A 13,978-nucleotide genomic window follows, 5' to 3' on the forward strand; every position below is an offset into this window, starting at 1 on the left:
TTGCTTCAAAGCAAAGAAGGTCTTTGCTTCAAAGCTCTTTGTCACAGGATCAAAGTTCCTCTTCTTCAGGCCTGTGTTGATTTCGTCATATGAGATGAGACCAAACATATTCAACCAAACATATTCCGTCAACAAAATGAGGAGACAAGTATTCCGAATGAGTTCACGCGCAGCAGCAGCTTTACTTCCACGACTGTCACCCTGTGGCTACGATGCAAAACTACATGGAGCAAGAACACCGGAGATTTCTGCCAGAGCGACCAAGTGTAGGACATAAATGCATTATTTAATTATTTAATTAATTATTGAATTAATTATTTATTTAATTAAGTTAAAATTGACATGCTGGGTAGAAGAAAGAAAACTCATTATAACAAGTGTATTTTTCCCTCAGGTAATTATGACATCTAATCTGAAACTAGGGCTGAACAATTGTTTTTGTTCTTAAGGAAAATGATGAGACTTGTAGTCGACTAAAACTTAACAAAATTGTTACACGAATGACTAACAGTCTTGTGTATAAAGTACCTTAAAGTATGTTACCAGAAAACGGCTTTGATAGAAGTTGATGTCACTTTTTTTTATAATATTACTTCAGTAAAAGTCTTAAAGTATGTGACATTTACTGTACTTAAGTATCAAAAGGTAATTTTCTGATATAAAATGTACTCAAGTTTTAGAAATAAAAGTGAGGAGTTAGGATTGAGCCATGGTAGCTCAGTGGTAGGGCAAGTTGTCTTTCAACTGGAAGGATGGGGGTTAATTCCATAATAATAATTCCAACTCTTCTTCTTCTGATTTTATTTGGTCGTAACGACTAACAAAGATAGTTAGAGGAAATGTAGTAGAGTAAAGGTTGCTATAAATATAAATAACAAAGTCAAGTACAGATACGTGAATTCTGTCCTTAAGTACAGTAACAAAGTATCTGTACCGTACTTTACATTACAACACTGATGAGTAAATATGACAAAGACTTGATGCGAGCCAAGAAGCTGCAGTAATTATAGCTGTGATTCTGTTCTGTTGACATGGGCAGACAAATGCAAGTCATCCGAACACATGCTCTGTTTTCTTTTTGTCTCTCTCTGTCTCTGCTCACCACAGGCAGGGCTTGATTGATTGCCAAAAAAAAGGCTAATTGATAATAAACCACTGGGTGAAGGCATCAATGTCAGTTGTTGCAGTCCATGTTGCCAAAATGTTTAAACAAATGTTTCATTTGTGCATCGCCATGTGGAAAAAAACACAAGTTCAGTTCATCTTTAACTCCTTTTCCCTATACAATATGAGCCAGCGTAAACATGTGAGTTACCCTTAGCTCCACTTTGGCCGATGACAACATTTAAAAAAACTACATTTACACATCGATGCAACTGTAATATTTAGGGTTCGAGCAACAAGGTTGCAAGAACCCTCTTGTTAAACTTAATACTTAAAGTTGTGACGACAAACAAATAATTGAGGGGAAACGTGTAGTTATCATGGAATCAAGTGACAGTGATGTTTATACATATATGTATATATATGTGTGTATGTATGTATATATATATATATGTGTGTGTATGTATGTATATATATATATGTAAATATGGGCCACAGCATTGATTTGTGTGTGTGCATATATTTATAAATGTGTGTGGATGTGTGTAAATGGGTCTATGTAAATGTGTTATACATCGTCAAATATTTAAAAAAAAAATCTATTACTAAATTAATCGTCTATATCGCACACACACACACACACACACTATAGCAGACAGCGCAAACACCACTAACCTCAATATGAAGTGGGCTAAAGTGACGCACAATCGCCCCGCCCCCTTTCAGCTTGTGTAGTATATGGGAGGCTCGCAGGAGTCGTCAGGCTCAGGCACAACAGGCACAGGCTCACAGGGCAGTAAACCGTACGGCAGATCGGCGCTGACACTCGGCTCCGTCCCGTGTTTTTATGTGACAAGACCAAAGTCTTCGTCCATTAAATCATTTCTTTCCAACTTCAGCTACAGTGTTAGCTAAGTGCGGAGAGGAGGGCAGACTGGAAAACGCGCGTCTTCGCTATATGTTTTTGTAGCGTCGTGGTTGTGGAAGCAGCTTCTTCATCTGCGGCTCCATCTGCAGCACAAAAGACACAAACAACAGTGACTTGTTTGTTATTACTGCTATTTTTTTGTTTGCCTTCAGGAGTCAGGACAGCTTTAACATGGATCATCCTGCAGCCAAGAAAACCTGCTGTGGTAAGATCGTCAACATAATAACACAATTACAAACCTATATCTCACAGATTCTGCTGTCACTGTAGAGTAAACATGTATGAAGGCTGTGCTGACCTACAATCGATATTATCGTCATTAAAAGAAAGAAAGAAAATAACTCTTTATAATACATTTATACCTTTTTGCTGTACTGTTAAATATTGTTATTTTGAAGTATTATTGTATTGTAGGGCTGCTATTAACTGTTTGATCAACTAGATTAATCTGTTGATTATTTTCTGGATTTATCGAATAATCGTTTACATCGTTGTATAAAATGTCAGAAAATGTCTTGTTTTTGTCCACAAACCAAAATTATTTAGTTTTAATGATTTATTTGTCAATATGGAGCAAAGAGACCAGAAAAGAAAATCACATTTAATAATCAATTAGGGCTTCTTCAAATAGTTGCAGATTAATTTAGTAATCGATTTATAATCAACAAACCATTGCAGCCCTAATTATTACATAAAAAAAAAAAGCAATTTGCATTGCTGTTATTTTCATAATTGATTCACCTGTTGAGTATTTTCTCGATTCGAGTACAGAAAATGTTAGAAAATGTTGACCAGAGTTTTTAAAAATGTTGACCAGAGTTTTTCAAACCATAAAACAAATGTTTTGTTTTGTCAACAAACCAAAATAATTCAGTTTTAATGATTTATTTGTTATATGGAGCAAAGAAACTGGAAAATATTCGCATTTAATAAGCTGAAAAACCCACTCTAATTTAGTTTAGTTAATTTAGTTCTCAATTAATAATCAGTTAATTGACTAATCATTGCAACCCTAATTATATCATATTAAAACTATTTGCTTTGCTGTTAATATTGTTATTTTGAAGTATAATTAGTGTATTAAATTGTTGTTGTTATAAGTTGTTGACTATTCTTATTTTATTTAGGGATGGTATTTTTCTTTTTCTTTTCTTTTTTACCTTTATTTAACCACCTAGTCTCATTGAATGACCTGACCTAGAGGTCAGCAACACAGGTCATAATAAAAACAAGTTCAAAAAGACAGATTACAAACAAGAAATGAAAATAGACAATAATTTAGGAATTCCAAACACACATAATGGGCAAATATGGCTCAAATTGGCTCAGGTTTGCTCTGCTCAGTTCATGTAAGTCAGGACAGTGAGACAGTGAACCAGCATTTAGCCTGAAAATGAGGAGGCTGAATGGAATAATGCCCACAGTAAAAGGTGTGAGTAATGTAACCACATGTACAATTACAATTATGTTAGGTTAATGGAACATCAGGTGGAGAGAGGGCTGTTCTCTTTCTACCCTCCCTCCCTCCCTCTCTCTCAGTCTTGATGATTTTGCATTTTCTCCGCAGAATCTGTGCAAGATTTCTTCACCTCGGCCAAATTCCTCATTTACATGGGACATGCTCTGTCAACGTGGGTAAGTGAGACAGTGAATGTTTAATCACACATGAGTGGACTGATGTTCACTGTGGTGACACACATACATACATGCACTTAGAGGTAGATTATTATTATTTATTTATTAGCCAATTATGACAGTTATGACAATTACCTATTTTTGTTCTCAGAATGTTTTTGGGTGACCCATTTCAGGTGTTTAATATTTATTTTACCTACCTATCACTTATATTGTAAAAAGACCATTAATGTTGTCAATAACTGGTTACTGAAGTCTCAGTCTGGAGATTTCTTTCTATTATTTGCTGCCAAAAAAAATGTATGTGCCCAAAAACCTTCAACACAATTACCTTGAGCTTTTTAAATCAGAGCTTGACAGTGTGTTCATAAATAGGTACTGGCTTAATAAAGTAGTACATAAATGGTTAAATACATTTTTGACTGCATATGGTATGAAACTGAAGAATGATTCATTTATCATTGCACTTTTAATTTAATTTTTATTACATTTTGTATTACTTTGAATGTTTATTTATAACCTGATTTACATACTTAGCTTACCTACCTACCTACCTACCTACCTTATCTCCTACCAACCTCCTTAGTCCCATAGTCAAGGAATTCCATGAATTCTTTTCAAATAATAACCATCTTTCTAAACATTAGTGTTGGCATCTGTGGCTGGGAGGCACTATCCATGGTACTGAAAGGGCATTTTAATTGTTATGTGAAGCATACAGTATGAGAAGCGTTATAGGTAGAGAAAATATCTCACTGGGTTACTAATTATTTGGGAATGCTGAGTCAGCATTTACAACAAAAGCAGCCAGGTTAAATTGGAGTGGTCCATATTTTTTTCAGGCCATGCAGCCAAACAAAATGTTTATCCAACACTTTCACTATATTTTAAATGATTTGAATTATTTGAATTCTTAGGGTGACCGGATGTGGAACTTTGCCGTGGCCGTTTTCCTGGTGGAGTTGTACGGGAACAGCCTGCTGCTCACGGCTGTGTACGGGCTGGTGGTGGCCGGCTCTGTGCTGCTGCTGGGGGCCATCATCGGAGACTGGGTGGACAGAAACCCGAGACTCAAAGGTAACAGTTACACCCCGTTCAGACTGGTAAACAGGTTTTAAATCCCGGGTCAAATGACTCTGCGGTGCATATGCCCGTGTTTACTAGCTCTGGTTCTGATCAGCAGTGGTTTAGAACAGAAAACCTTCGTCTTCTTTATTTTTAGCAGCAAATTCTTGCATCAAATCCAGTCCAATATGTTGTTAGCATGTGAATAACCATGAGCAGCTTCAATACTTAAACCTTCATCATTTGCTGAATTGGATTAGTGAGCTCACAAATCCTGGGTCTAGCAGCTAATCTTAACCCATTCTTGGAAAATAAACAACGTTGTCACAAAGAAAATGACAAAACTGTACAAAAGTAGTCATCACTTTGCAAACACTGTGCAGTTTTCCATCACGAATCAACCCTTCACTTTTAAATGCACCTCTTGTGTAATATTTATCCAGAGGAATATGGCAATGAATAATAACTAGTTTGTCAGATTTTTAATAAACACTCTATCACTGTGCTCCCACAGTGGCCCAGACTTCACTGCTCGTCCAGAACAGCTGCGTCATCGCCTGTGGGGTCCTCCTGATGGTTGTTTTCCAGTACAAAGAACAGCTCGCGAGTCTCTACAGTGGATGGATTCTGGTGAGTCATCTCCCCACCCCCCATCCAAATAAGTAGAGTAGAGTTTTAGCTTAGTCATGTTTGAGGACCGGACACACCTTCAGGACTGTGGACAACTGTGGAGTCCTGAAACTGCCCAGGTGAGTATGTGCATTTGACGACAGGTGTGGTCTGACCCATGAGCGCTGATAATGTTGTGAAACGAGGCCGTTCCGAGTATTCACAGTTCAGTCTTGTTTATGAGCGTCGTGGCGGCTGTGAACCCGTCACGGGATGGCATCGAGTTAATTAGTGAGCTCACTGTGGAAAAAAAAAGAGATCGTAAACAGTTTTGATTTCTTTAACGCTGCCGTCAGTGACATCCTGACGTTATGAGACAGACACACGTTTTCAAGGTTTCTTTGCAGAGTAGGAAGTTCAACTGGAAATCTCACAGCGTAAAAGGAGGTGCTACTAATACTGAATATTTGAATAGCTTTATTGTCTGATAGCTAGTCATTGACCTTGAACGGCGGGGGACTCAAACTCGCGGGCCACATGTGGCCCCAACCAGTCCATGTCCTGTGACCAACTATGAACAATATTTTTATTGTAATAAAAATAATGACACATTAGGCTATATTTATCACATTAAACTATGAATTCAAGTTATTTTGATTTAATGTTTAAATCTTGTGAACTATCTATCTTTGAAACGGTGTGCAATATCATCCTTAATATCTTTAATTGCAGTTTCAAATCACTAAAGAGTTAACTGTTAGACTTTCGTTGAAGTTCACTGGCCTCCAGGGTCATTCTGAGTTTGAGGGCTCTAAAATCTAAAAGGGTTTGCTCGCTCACGTGGGCCGGACAGTAAACCTGCAGTGTCCTACAACACCATCATCCAATCAGGAGCCAGGATTATACAAAGAGGAGTTTCTTCTCTGAAAACACTGACAGCAGCTTTATCACAAGCAAACAAAGCATGAGCGTAACTTACTCGCGTCCTAGTCTGTGTCCGTTTACAATGGGACTTGCTTAAACTTGGTGACTTATGTAACGCCATGCGACTCCCTCACCACAAATGTCGGAACCCAGTTTCTGCCGAGAGCCGAGCCCGAGACGCAGAGAATGCGTCTGAGCAGGTTGGCGTCCATCACAGGGTAGAAGTCAAGTTGCCAAGTTGAAAACACAAAGCCTTTCTGTTGATGGGGAATGTGTCCAGCGCTGCCCTCTGCTCATGTGGGAAGGCGTTGGGTTCCCAGAGAAGGGGGCAGAGGAAAGTGCCGAGGTGTTTGGAGGAGGAGGACTGCGCCGGTCAAACAGGAGATTGAGTTTCTGGAGTGAGAAGTCAGCAGGTTGTTCAAGGCCTGTCACATGACATGGCGCAGTTGAGTTAGAGAGGAATGTGACTCGACTTGTTGAAGAATGTTTCTGTGTGCAGCTGCATTATTACAGTGTGCATTACAGCTCCACAAACACACAGTGTCTCATAATCGGGTCACTTGTAGTCAAAGTGATGTATGTGTTACAGTATTTGTCCTGTACAGTGCAGTTGAAGTCACATGATATAAGCAGCTACTTTTCACAGAATGCTATTGATTTTTTTTCCCACAGGAACTTGATTGATTTTTTGTTTTGTTTACACAAGATTTTTTACTTTTGGCTAAAACATGTTTGTCATCTGTGTTTGCTAAATTTTATACTTTATTATTATTTATACTCATGGGGAAACAAGTTTACAATTGTATTTTTTGTTATTTTTGTTACTTGAGTGTGACATATTTCCAAATTTCACAAATTCATTTTGAGTACTTTTTTGCTCAGGTGTGTTTATATAGTCGGTTAAAATGAAATTCTTATAGCCTCTGTATATACTGTATGTTTAAACATAGTAATGGAAAAAAATATCAGTGTTCTACGGGGTAAATAGTGACAGTATAATGCAAATAGCAGCAGGTACAATGAATCTCAATGGGTCCTAACTTTTTTTTTGTTTGTGGTCCCAACTGCCGAGTCTCACTCTCCAAAACTTTGAATAATGACAGTTTCAGTAAAAGCAGTTTCAGCCAATGTCGCTCAAAAGGATGTAAAATAGGGCATTCTCTCAGATGTGGATCAAATACAATTAGTTCTAGTTCGGTTCCCATCACTGGGAAAATAAATCCAAGGAGGATTAAAGAAATACAAGCGATGTCACTACACTTAGTGATGAGGGGGGTCAGAAGTTGATATATTTCTATCTAAGGCATAGATGAAGCAAGAAAAGGGCCACAAATAAATTTAAATTAAAGAAATAATCATCATCAAACCCACCCGTGCATAGCATTTACATTTTAAAAGTAAAAAATGCTGGACTCTCAGTTGTTGACAACTGTAACTGTACAAGTCGATTTAGAAAACTTTATCTGTATCATAACTGGTTTTGTTCTTTTATCCTGTATTTTATTGGTTGGGCGCTGTTTTTTAATTCATTTATATTGGATAAAATGGTACCAGAACATGAACAGGTATGTTTGTGTTTTTTGGTTGTTGTTTTCTATTAGACCATTTGCTACATTCTGGTCATCACCATCGCCAACATCGCCAACCTTGCGAGCACGGCGACGTCCATCACCATCCAGAGGGACTGGGTCGTGGTCGTGGCCGGTCAGGACAGCAGCAAGTTGGCAGGTTGGTGCAAGTTTGCCGGGTGCACGGATTTGTCGGCCACATGTGACCTGTTATCTGAAAGTGTTTCAGTGGAGCAGACTTTGAATCCTGGACGCTGACGCACTCTCATTTTTACCTCTTATATGGCTACAGTTTCCCCTGATTGTAAGCCATTTAAAAGATTTGCTCTCATGGTGTAACACATTCTCAGCAGTTATGAAGCTGGTCGCCCTTATCAGTCTTTTAAGTACTGTTGTTCCAAGAAAAAGTGCTCCAATACGATTGTGTTAAACTGTGTCAAATTAGGAGGACCCATTCATTTAATATTGTCCTGTATCCTTTGTATCAAACAGACATGAATGCCACTGTGAGGATTATTGACCAGTTGACCAACATCCTGGCTCCAATGCTGGTGGGTCAGATAATGGCCTTTGGCTCTCATTTCATTGGCTGTGGTTTCATCTCTGGATGGAACCTGTGCTCCATGTGTTTGGAGTACACACTGCTGTGGAAGGTCTACCAGAAGACGCCGGCGTTGGCCGTGAAGGGTGGACAGAAGGAGTCGGGGCAGGAGCTGAAACAGCTGAATAACCAAAAAGGTAGCTACTAAAACCTGCATCTGAACTTATCGGGTTTGGAGAGAGTTTGCTGGCTTCTTCACTGATTTGTCTCTCTGTCATTTGCAGACTTGGAGAACGGCCAGAATCCAGAGGAATCTTCTCAGCCTCTGATGAACGAAGCCTCAATGGTGGAGAAGGCCGACTCTTCCAAAGAGCAGAGTTGTTGCTACCAGGTGACCGAACCCCTGCGCACCCTCAAGAGCGGCTGGGTGGCTTACTACAATCAGAACATCTTTCTGGCTGGGATGTCCCTGGCTTGCCTCTACATGACGGTACTGGGGTTCGACTGCATCACCACTGGTTACGCCTACACACAGGGGCTCAACGGCTCAGTGCTCAGCCTACTAATGGGAGCTTCGGCTGTGTTCGGTATCTGCGGCACTGTCGCCTTCACTTGGATTCGCAAGAAGTGCGGCTTGATTCGCACCGGCTTCATCTCAGGCGTGGCTCAGCTGTCCTGCCTCCTGCTGTGCGTGGCCTCCGTGTTCACACCCGGCAGCCCCTTCAACCTGAATGTGTCACCTTTCCAGGACCTCTACTCTCACTTGATGGGAGAGACGACCCTGCTCGAACCTGACCACAACATTCACGTGGGGGTCAATGCCACCAGTTCTGCCCCGTCTGAAGAGCTGCCACAACCTCTGGAGTCTTACATATCCGTCAGTCTGTTGTTTGCTGGCGTCATCGCTGCTAGAGTTGGTGAGTGTAACGGTTTTGTTCTCCAGATCTTGTGGTAGCAGTGGTTGACTTGATGTAATTATACTTTGATGATCCATTTACAAGAAAACAAACAGTGCAAAGTCAAAAAAGTTGCGCCTTGTTAGTTTTATCTTAATCGAGATTGTAAAGTTTTCATGGAATGTTCACATCCTCTCATAAGATCATAAAAGGTTGTCTTCCAAATGATGTTCTTAAGGTAAATTAAGCAGGTGCAAGCAGGTTGAACTTTTTAACAAGTCATCGGAATTTCACTCCAGATCTATGGATCCGTCAGAGCAATATCTGCAACCTTTGATGCCGGTTATATGGCCTGATCTTTCCTGTGACACTGTTCTGTTGAGTTCCAGTCATTTTAATGTGGCTGTAAAAATGTCATCAACGCTCACTGTTGATCTCTGTCCTGCAGGACTATGGTCCTTTGACCTGACAGTGACCCAGCTCATCCAGGAGAACGTAATCGAGTCGGAGCGAGGTGTGGTCAACGGTGTCCAAAACTCCATGAATTACCTCTTAGACCTGCTGCACTTCATCATGGTGATTCTGGCTCCAAACCCAGAGGCCTTCGGCCTGCTGGTCATCATCTCTGTCTCCTTTGTGGCCATTGGTCACGCCATGTACTTCAGGTTTGCTTTCAAGAGCCTGGGTAGCCGCCTCTTCCTCTGCTGCTCACCAGAGCAGAAGGTGGAGACGGTGGAAAGCCCCTCACTTCCTACCACCGTCTAACCAGGTTGAAGAGACTCTGTCCAGGGTACATATTTCACAAAGCCTTACCCAAACCTTGCATCTTATTTATCTTACTAACACCATAGCTTGTAGCTGGCAGAATGCTAATGCTAACACAAACCAGAGCTTAACATGTTCTGCATTAACAAAGCATTAATCGTGAGCAGGCGGCAAGTAGAGGTTACAGTCCTAAAGAAATGGAATCTGTAGAATTTTTTTCTAGACGCGGCAGGGGTCTCGCTAACTTTCACCTGCCGCTCCATGCTACGTAGCACACGCCTCACATACGTCACAAAGGATCCTATTAAAGGTTTGTAGATGGATTCTTCAGCGAACAAACGTATGAAGACGAGGGAGAAATGTTGCAGGGAGGCGAGCACATGAGGCTGGACACCTTTCAGTGACACCACTGGTGCTGTAGCCGCCGCCGTGTGTGCTAGCTGTTAGCCTGCGTCAGCTAACGCGTCCATGTATGAAGAGCAGGTTGTGGACGCCTTTTTATGTGAGCGAACACAAAGCTGGGATTCAGTCTCTTTCATGCGTGGTTATAAGGGTTATGCAATTAACTGTATTTATTCAGGAAGAGCAAACAGTGGTTGCTGTTTTTTTTTTTGTTTTTTTTTCATATAGTAACTGTATCATCAGTATTGTCGCGCGCTCATGATTGTGCCATAAGAATACAAACAAATCCTATGCACCCTTATCAACAGTTATCTCACTTACCAAAGTCTATGTGGTGTAAAAGGCAGTGAAAGGAAGCCAGTTATCTGTCTGAAGCATTCCAAATATATCACGGGAAAGACGTGCAAGTTCAATAATGCTTCCATGTAACCATCGGAATTATTTTAACCCGCTCTGACATTGTACTTCCTGTTCCTGTTTACATCAGTAGATTAATTTTGTCACCTTTTATGATTTGTTTCTTTTGAGTTTTTATTTTTTTTAATCTTGATTGTTGTTACACAGGCACTTTAAGTGATTGAGGTGTGTCATTACACCCACTGCATGATCAGGTATTTGATCAATATTTTTGCACAAGGGTGGAAGTCCTGACCCACCCACCCATTTCAGTCCCTCATCGTTTTGTTCTCCAGTCTGTTCAGGCGCTGCATTCAAAAAAAGGCACATAGTGGAACGCTCAGAAAAACTGGATCAGCCCTGAGTTTAAATCCCACGGCCCCTATTACTCAGGAAGTCGTTATTCTTATTTAAAGTGATAGTTTTTTTAAGGTTGTATGAGGTAAAAGCTGATTTTAGACACTCAACAAAAGACGTCTGCTTAAGTTTAAGGCACAAATTAACATATTTGCTGTTTGAACTCACCATTTGACGTGAAGTCTTTTCAGGACTGAAAGTGGACCCCCACACCAAAGCCCGTAGACAAAACCGGTGATGTTCCATCACGGCACAGAGGAGTTTTGTTGATCCACCGCTCCCTCCATCTGTAAATTTAAAAAAAAGAAGTTATCTTTGTGATTTGAAATACTTTTCATTTCACCCAAGTGACACAAACTTACCAGACGAGGCAGCAGTGGACCAGCAGCTCCCGTTTCGCTGGAGGGTAAGAAGCGTTGATTTTCAGCACGGTGCAGGAGAGTTAGTGAATTACAAACTGAGAAAAACTTCAGTTTTAAGTCATAAAAGGCTGTCAAATGGTGTCAAACAGGTGTCTTAGGCTTAGACAGTGTAGAGAGTGAGGCTGAGAGGCAGGGCCTGCACGGCGCAGTCAGTACCTCATACAACCACTCTTCAAAAAACCTTGAACAAAACCTTTTTAGCACTGCCATAAGGTTACGTCCACTCTATTCTGTTTTCTCTGACTTCACAGCACCAGTGTAGGAAAATGTAAATCAAAAATAACAGACCTCAAGAAAAGAAGTGCATTGAAACTTTCTGCAGGCTGCCTTTCCTGTAGTTGCTGTAGTAGCCCAGAAAAATCACTGACACCGGGAAATTTCGCCTTTCATTAAACAAAGGTTAATTTCATTTACATTTGTAACTATAAGCTCGGTTTGACAGCTGTCGAACACACACACACACACGAGTGGGTACTTCAAGAATTAATAGCCACACCCGAGTCTCTGTAGGGAATATTTGGGAAATGGCGAGGAAGGAGGGAATGTTTGGCTTGGACACAGATGGAGTGGCTGCAGGTGTAGGGAAACAGAGGGGCTACTTTTTAGCCTCTCATTCTCACAAAAAACTGGTGGAAGACACGGTGCTGAGTCAGGAGTTCCATGGTTTGCTTGTCCCGCCGAGGTTTTCTGTAACCACAAACTCAGTCCTGGCATGAGAACAATGCCATTCAGTTAGTCTGCTGATTCAGGAATATCTCTCACACACACACACACACATATATATGGCCTTACATACAGGTTTAATGTAAATAACTGTCAAGTCTGTTTGAAATTACATGAATATACATTTGTAAAAAAAAAAAAAAAATTGTTTGGTTTGTCTGAAAACCTTTTTTTTTGTACGTGTTTTATATACTTAGAGTTAACGTGTTCTGGAAATTGTTTGAAATTTGTGTATATCTTCTGTCACACACACACAAACACATCAGTGTTATAGCTAAATCATGAAAGAAATCAAATTCATATTTTGATAGTAATCGCACTCCATTCAATATAAGGATGTTGGCTCTGCTTGTACATTTCCTTTTGTTTTTGAATAAAGAAAACCTTCACAATCACCCGTCTTGTGTGTGTGTGTGTCACGTTTCATGTTCCCCTTTAGAAGCTACTGTATGTCCTGTCTGGAACGCGATGATCTGGACGTACGAGTCTGCTGACAAGACACAAAGCGGCCTGTTTGCACCGAGACTCGTTGGTGACGACGCATTTGTTTGTTTTTAATTCCTCTATCTTTTTTACAACGACGATAGAAAAACGACTAAAGAAATCCACCAGATAGGAAGAGTGGACTGATAGAGGGTGAGAGTGCAGAGGTGGATCTAGGACAGAAGATGGTCTTGAAAGAGCTGGGTCTTCAAGAGCTGGGGCGCCCCCCTGATCTGTTAGCGCTCTGTAGGTCATGTTTTTTTATGTTTTTAGATGCATCATCACAACTTATATCATTCATTCTCAACTTATTTCTTATTGCATTGTTTTTTTTGTGGTGGGAAAATGTGAACTTGATTAATGCAGGACTTCTATTCAAAGTCATTTTCTGGTCAGATACTAGTACTTTACTTCAAGTATCCCTTTTAAGTACTATATACAGGACTGTTATTACAATACCTGAGCTACTGTGTTTAATTTGGGGTAAAAATACCTTTTAATACCAGTTAAACCGACCTGCTCCCTCAAAAAAAATATAACAGATAACGTTCAAAATGTGTTTAATGAGAGGGAGGGTTCTAAAAAATATATAATTTGAGTCGAAATTGCAATATTAAAAATATCACCAGTGTGGGTTTGTCTTTGTTTTATGATTGATTGTTTGTTTGTGTTATAATTAAAGTATGAATTATGTAACACGCAGGTTTTCACAGTTCATTTTTGTCCTTTCTTATTTCTTATTGTTATTATATAATGGGTCTTAGTGCTTCTTCTCTATTTTTAGTGACGTTGCCTTGCTTTTAATTGGTGACCTTACTTTTTGTGTATTTTATTAGTGCTATCAAAATAAATTTGACCTTGACCGCAATTCAAAATCTTAGCCCTAAACTTAACCAGTGCCTCAGAAATGAGCTTCTTCCCCATTTGGACCAGGTTTCAGTCTCCATGAGGACTACTGGTCACACACACACACACACTGCTTACTTGCAGAAGGACAATGTCAGCGACCTTATTGAAAGTCCAATGTCCACAGACAGGAACTGGGACTAAAGATAAGTGCTTACAGTTGAGATATCACTTCTGCTGCATGTAAGAGACACAGAGGGAGCATGAAGTCCAACAGTGAATGTGCACGTTTGCGTGTGTTCACGTGTTTGGTT

The 13,978-nt window shown here is 40.1% G+C and overlaps 1 protein-coding gene across 1 annotated transcript; it reads left to right on the plus strand.

The window, feature by feature from the left end:
• Window positions 1–1,857: 1,857 nt before the first annotated feature.
• On the plus strand, window positions 1,858–12,730 carry slc40a1 (solute carrier family 40 member 1). Its single transcript, XM_044014810.1, has 8 exons — window positions 1,858–2,237; window positions 3,600–3,667; window positions 4,585–4,744; window positions 5,247–5,362; window positions 7,867–7,993; window positions 8,326–8,571; window positions 8,659–9,291; window positions 9,719–12,730. The coding sequence occupies exons 1-8, from the start codon at window positions 2,204–2,206 to the stop codon at window positions 10,033–10,035; spliced, it is 1,701 nt and encodes a 566-aa protein (XP_043870745.1). The 5' UTR covers window positions 1,858–2,203; the 3' UTR covers window positions 10,036–12,730.
• The last annotated feature ends 1,248 nt before the right edge of the window (window positions 12,731–13,978 follow it).

Source organism: Solea senegalensis, linkage group LG2 (genome assembly GCF_019176455.1).
Source record: "Solea senegalensis isolate Sse05_10M linkage group LG2, IFAPA_SoseM_1, whole genome shotgun sequence".
In the NCBI taxonomy this organism is placed as follows: Eukaryota; Metazoa; Chordata; class Actinopteri; order Pleuronectiformes; family Soleidae; genus Solea; species Solea senegalensis.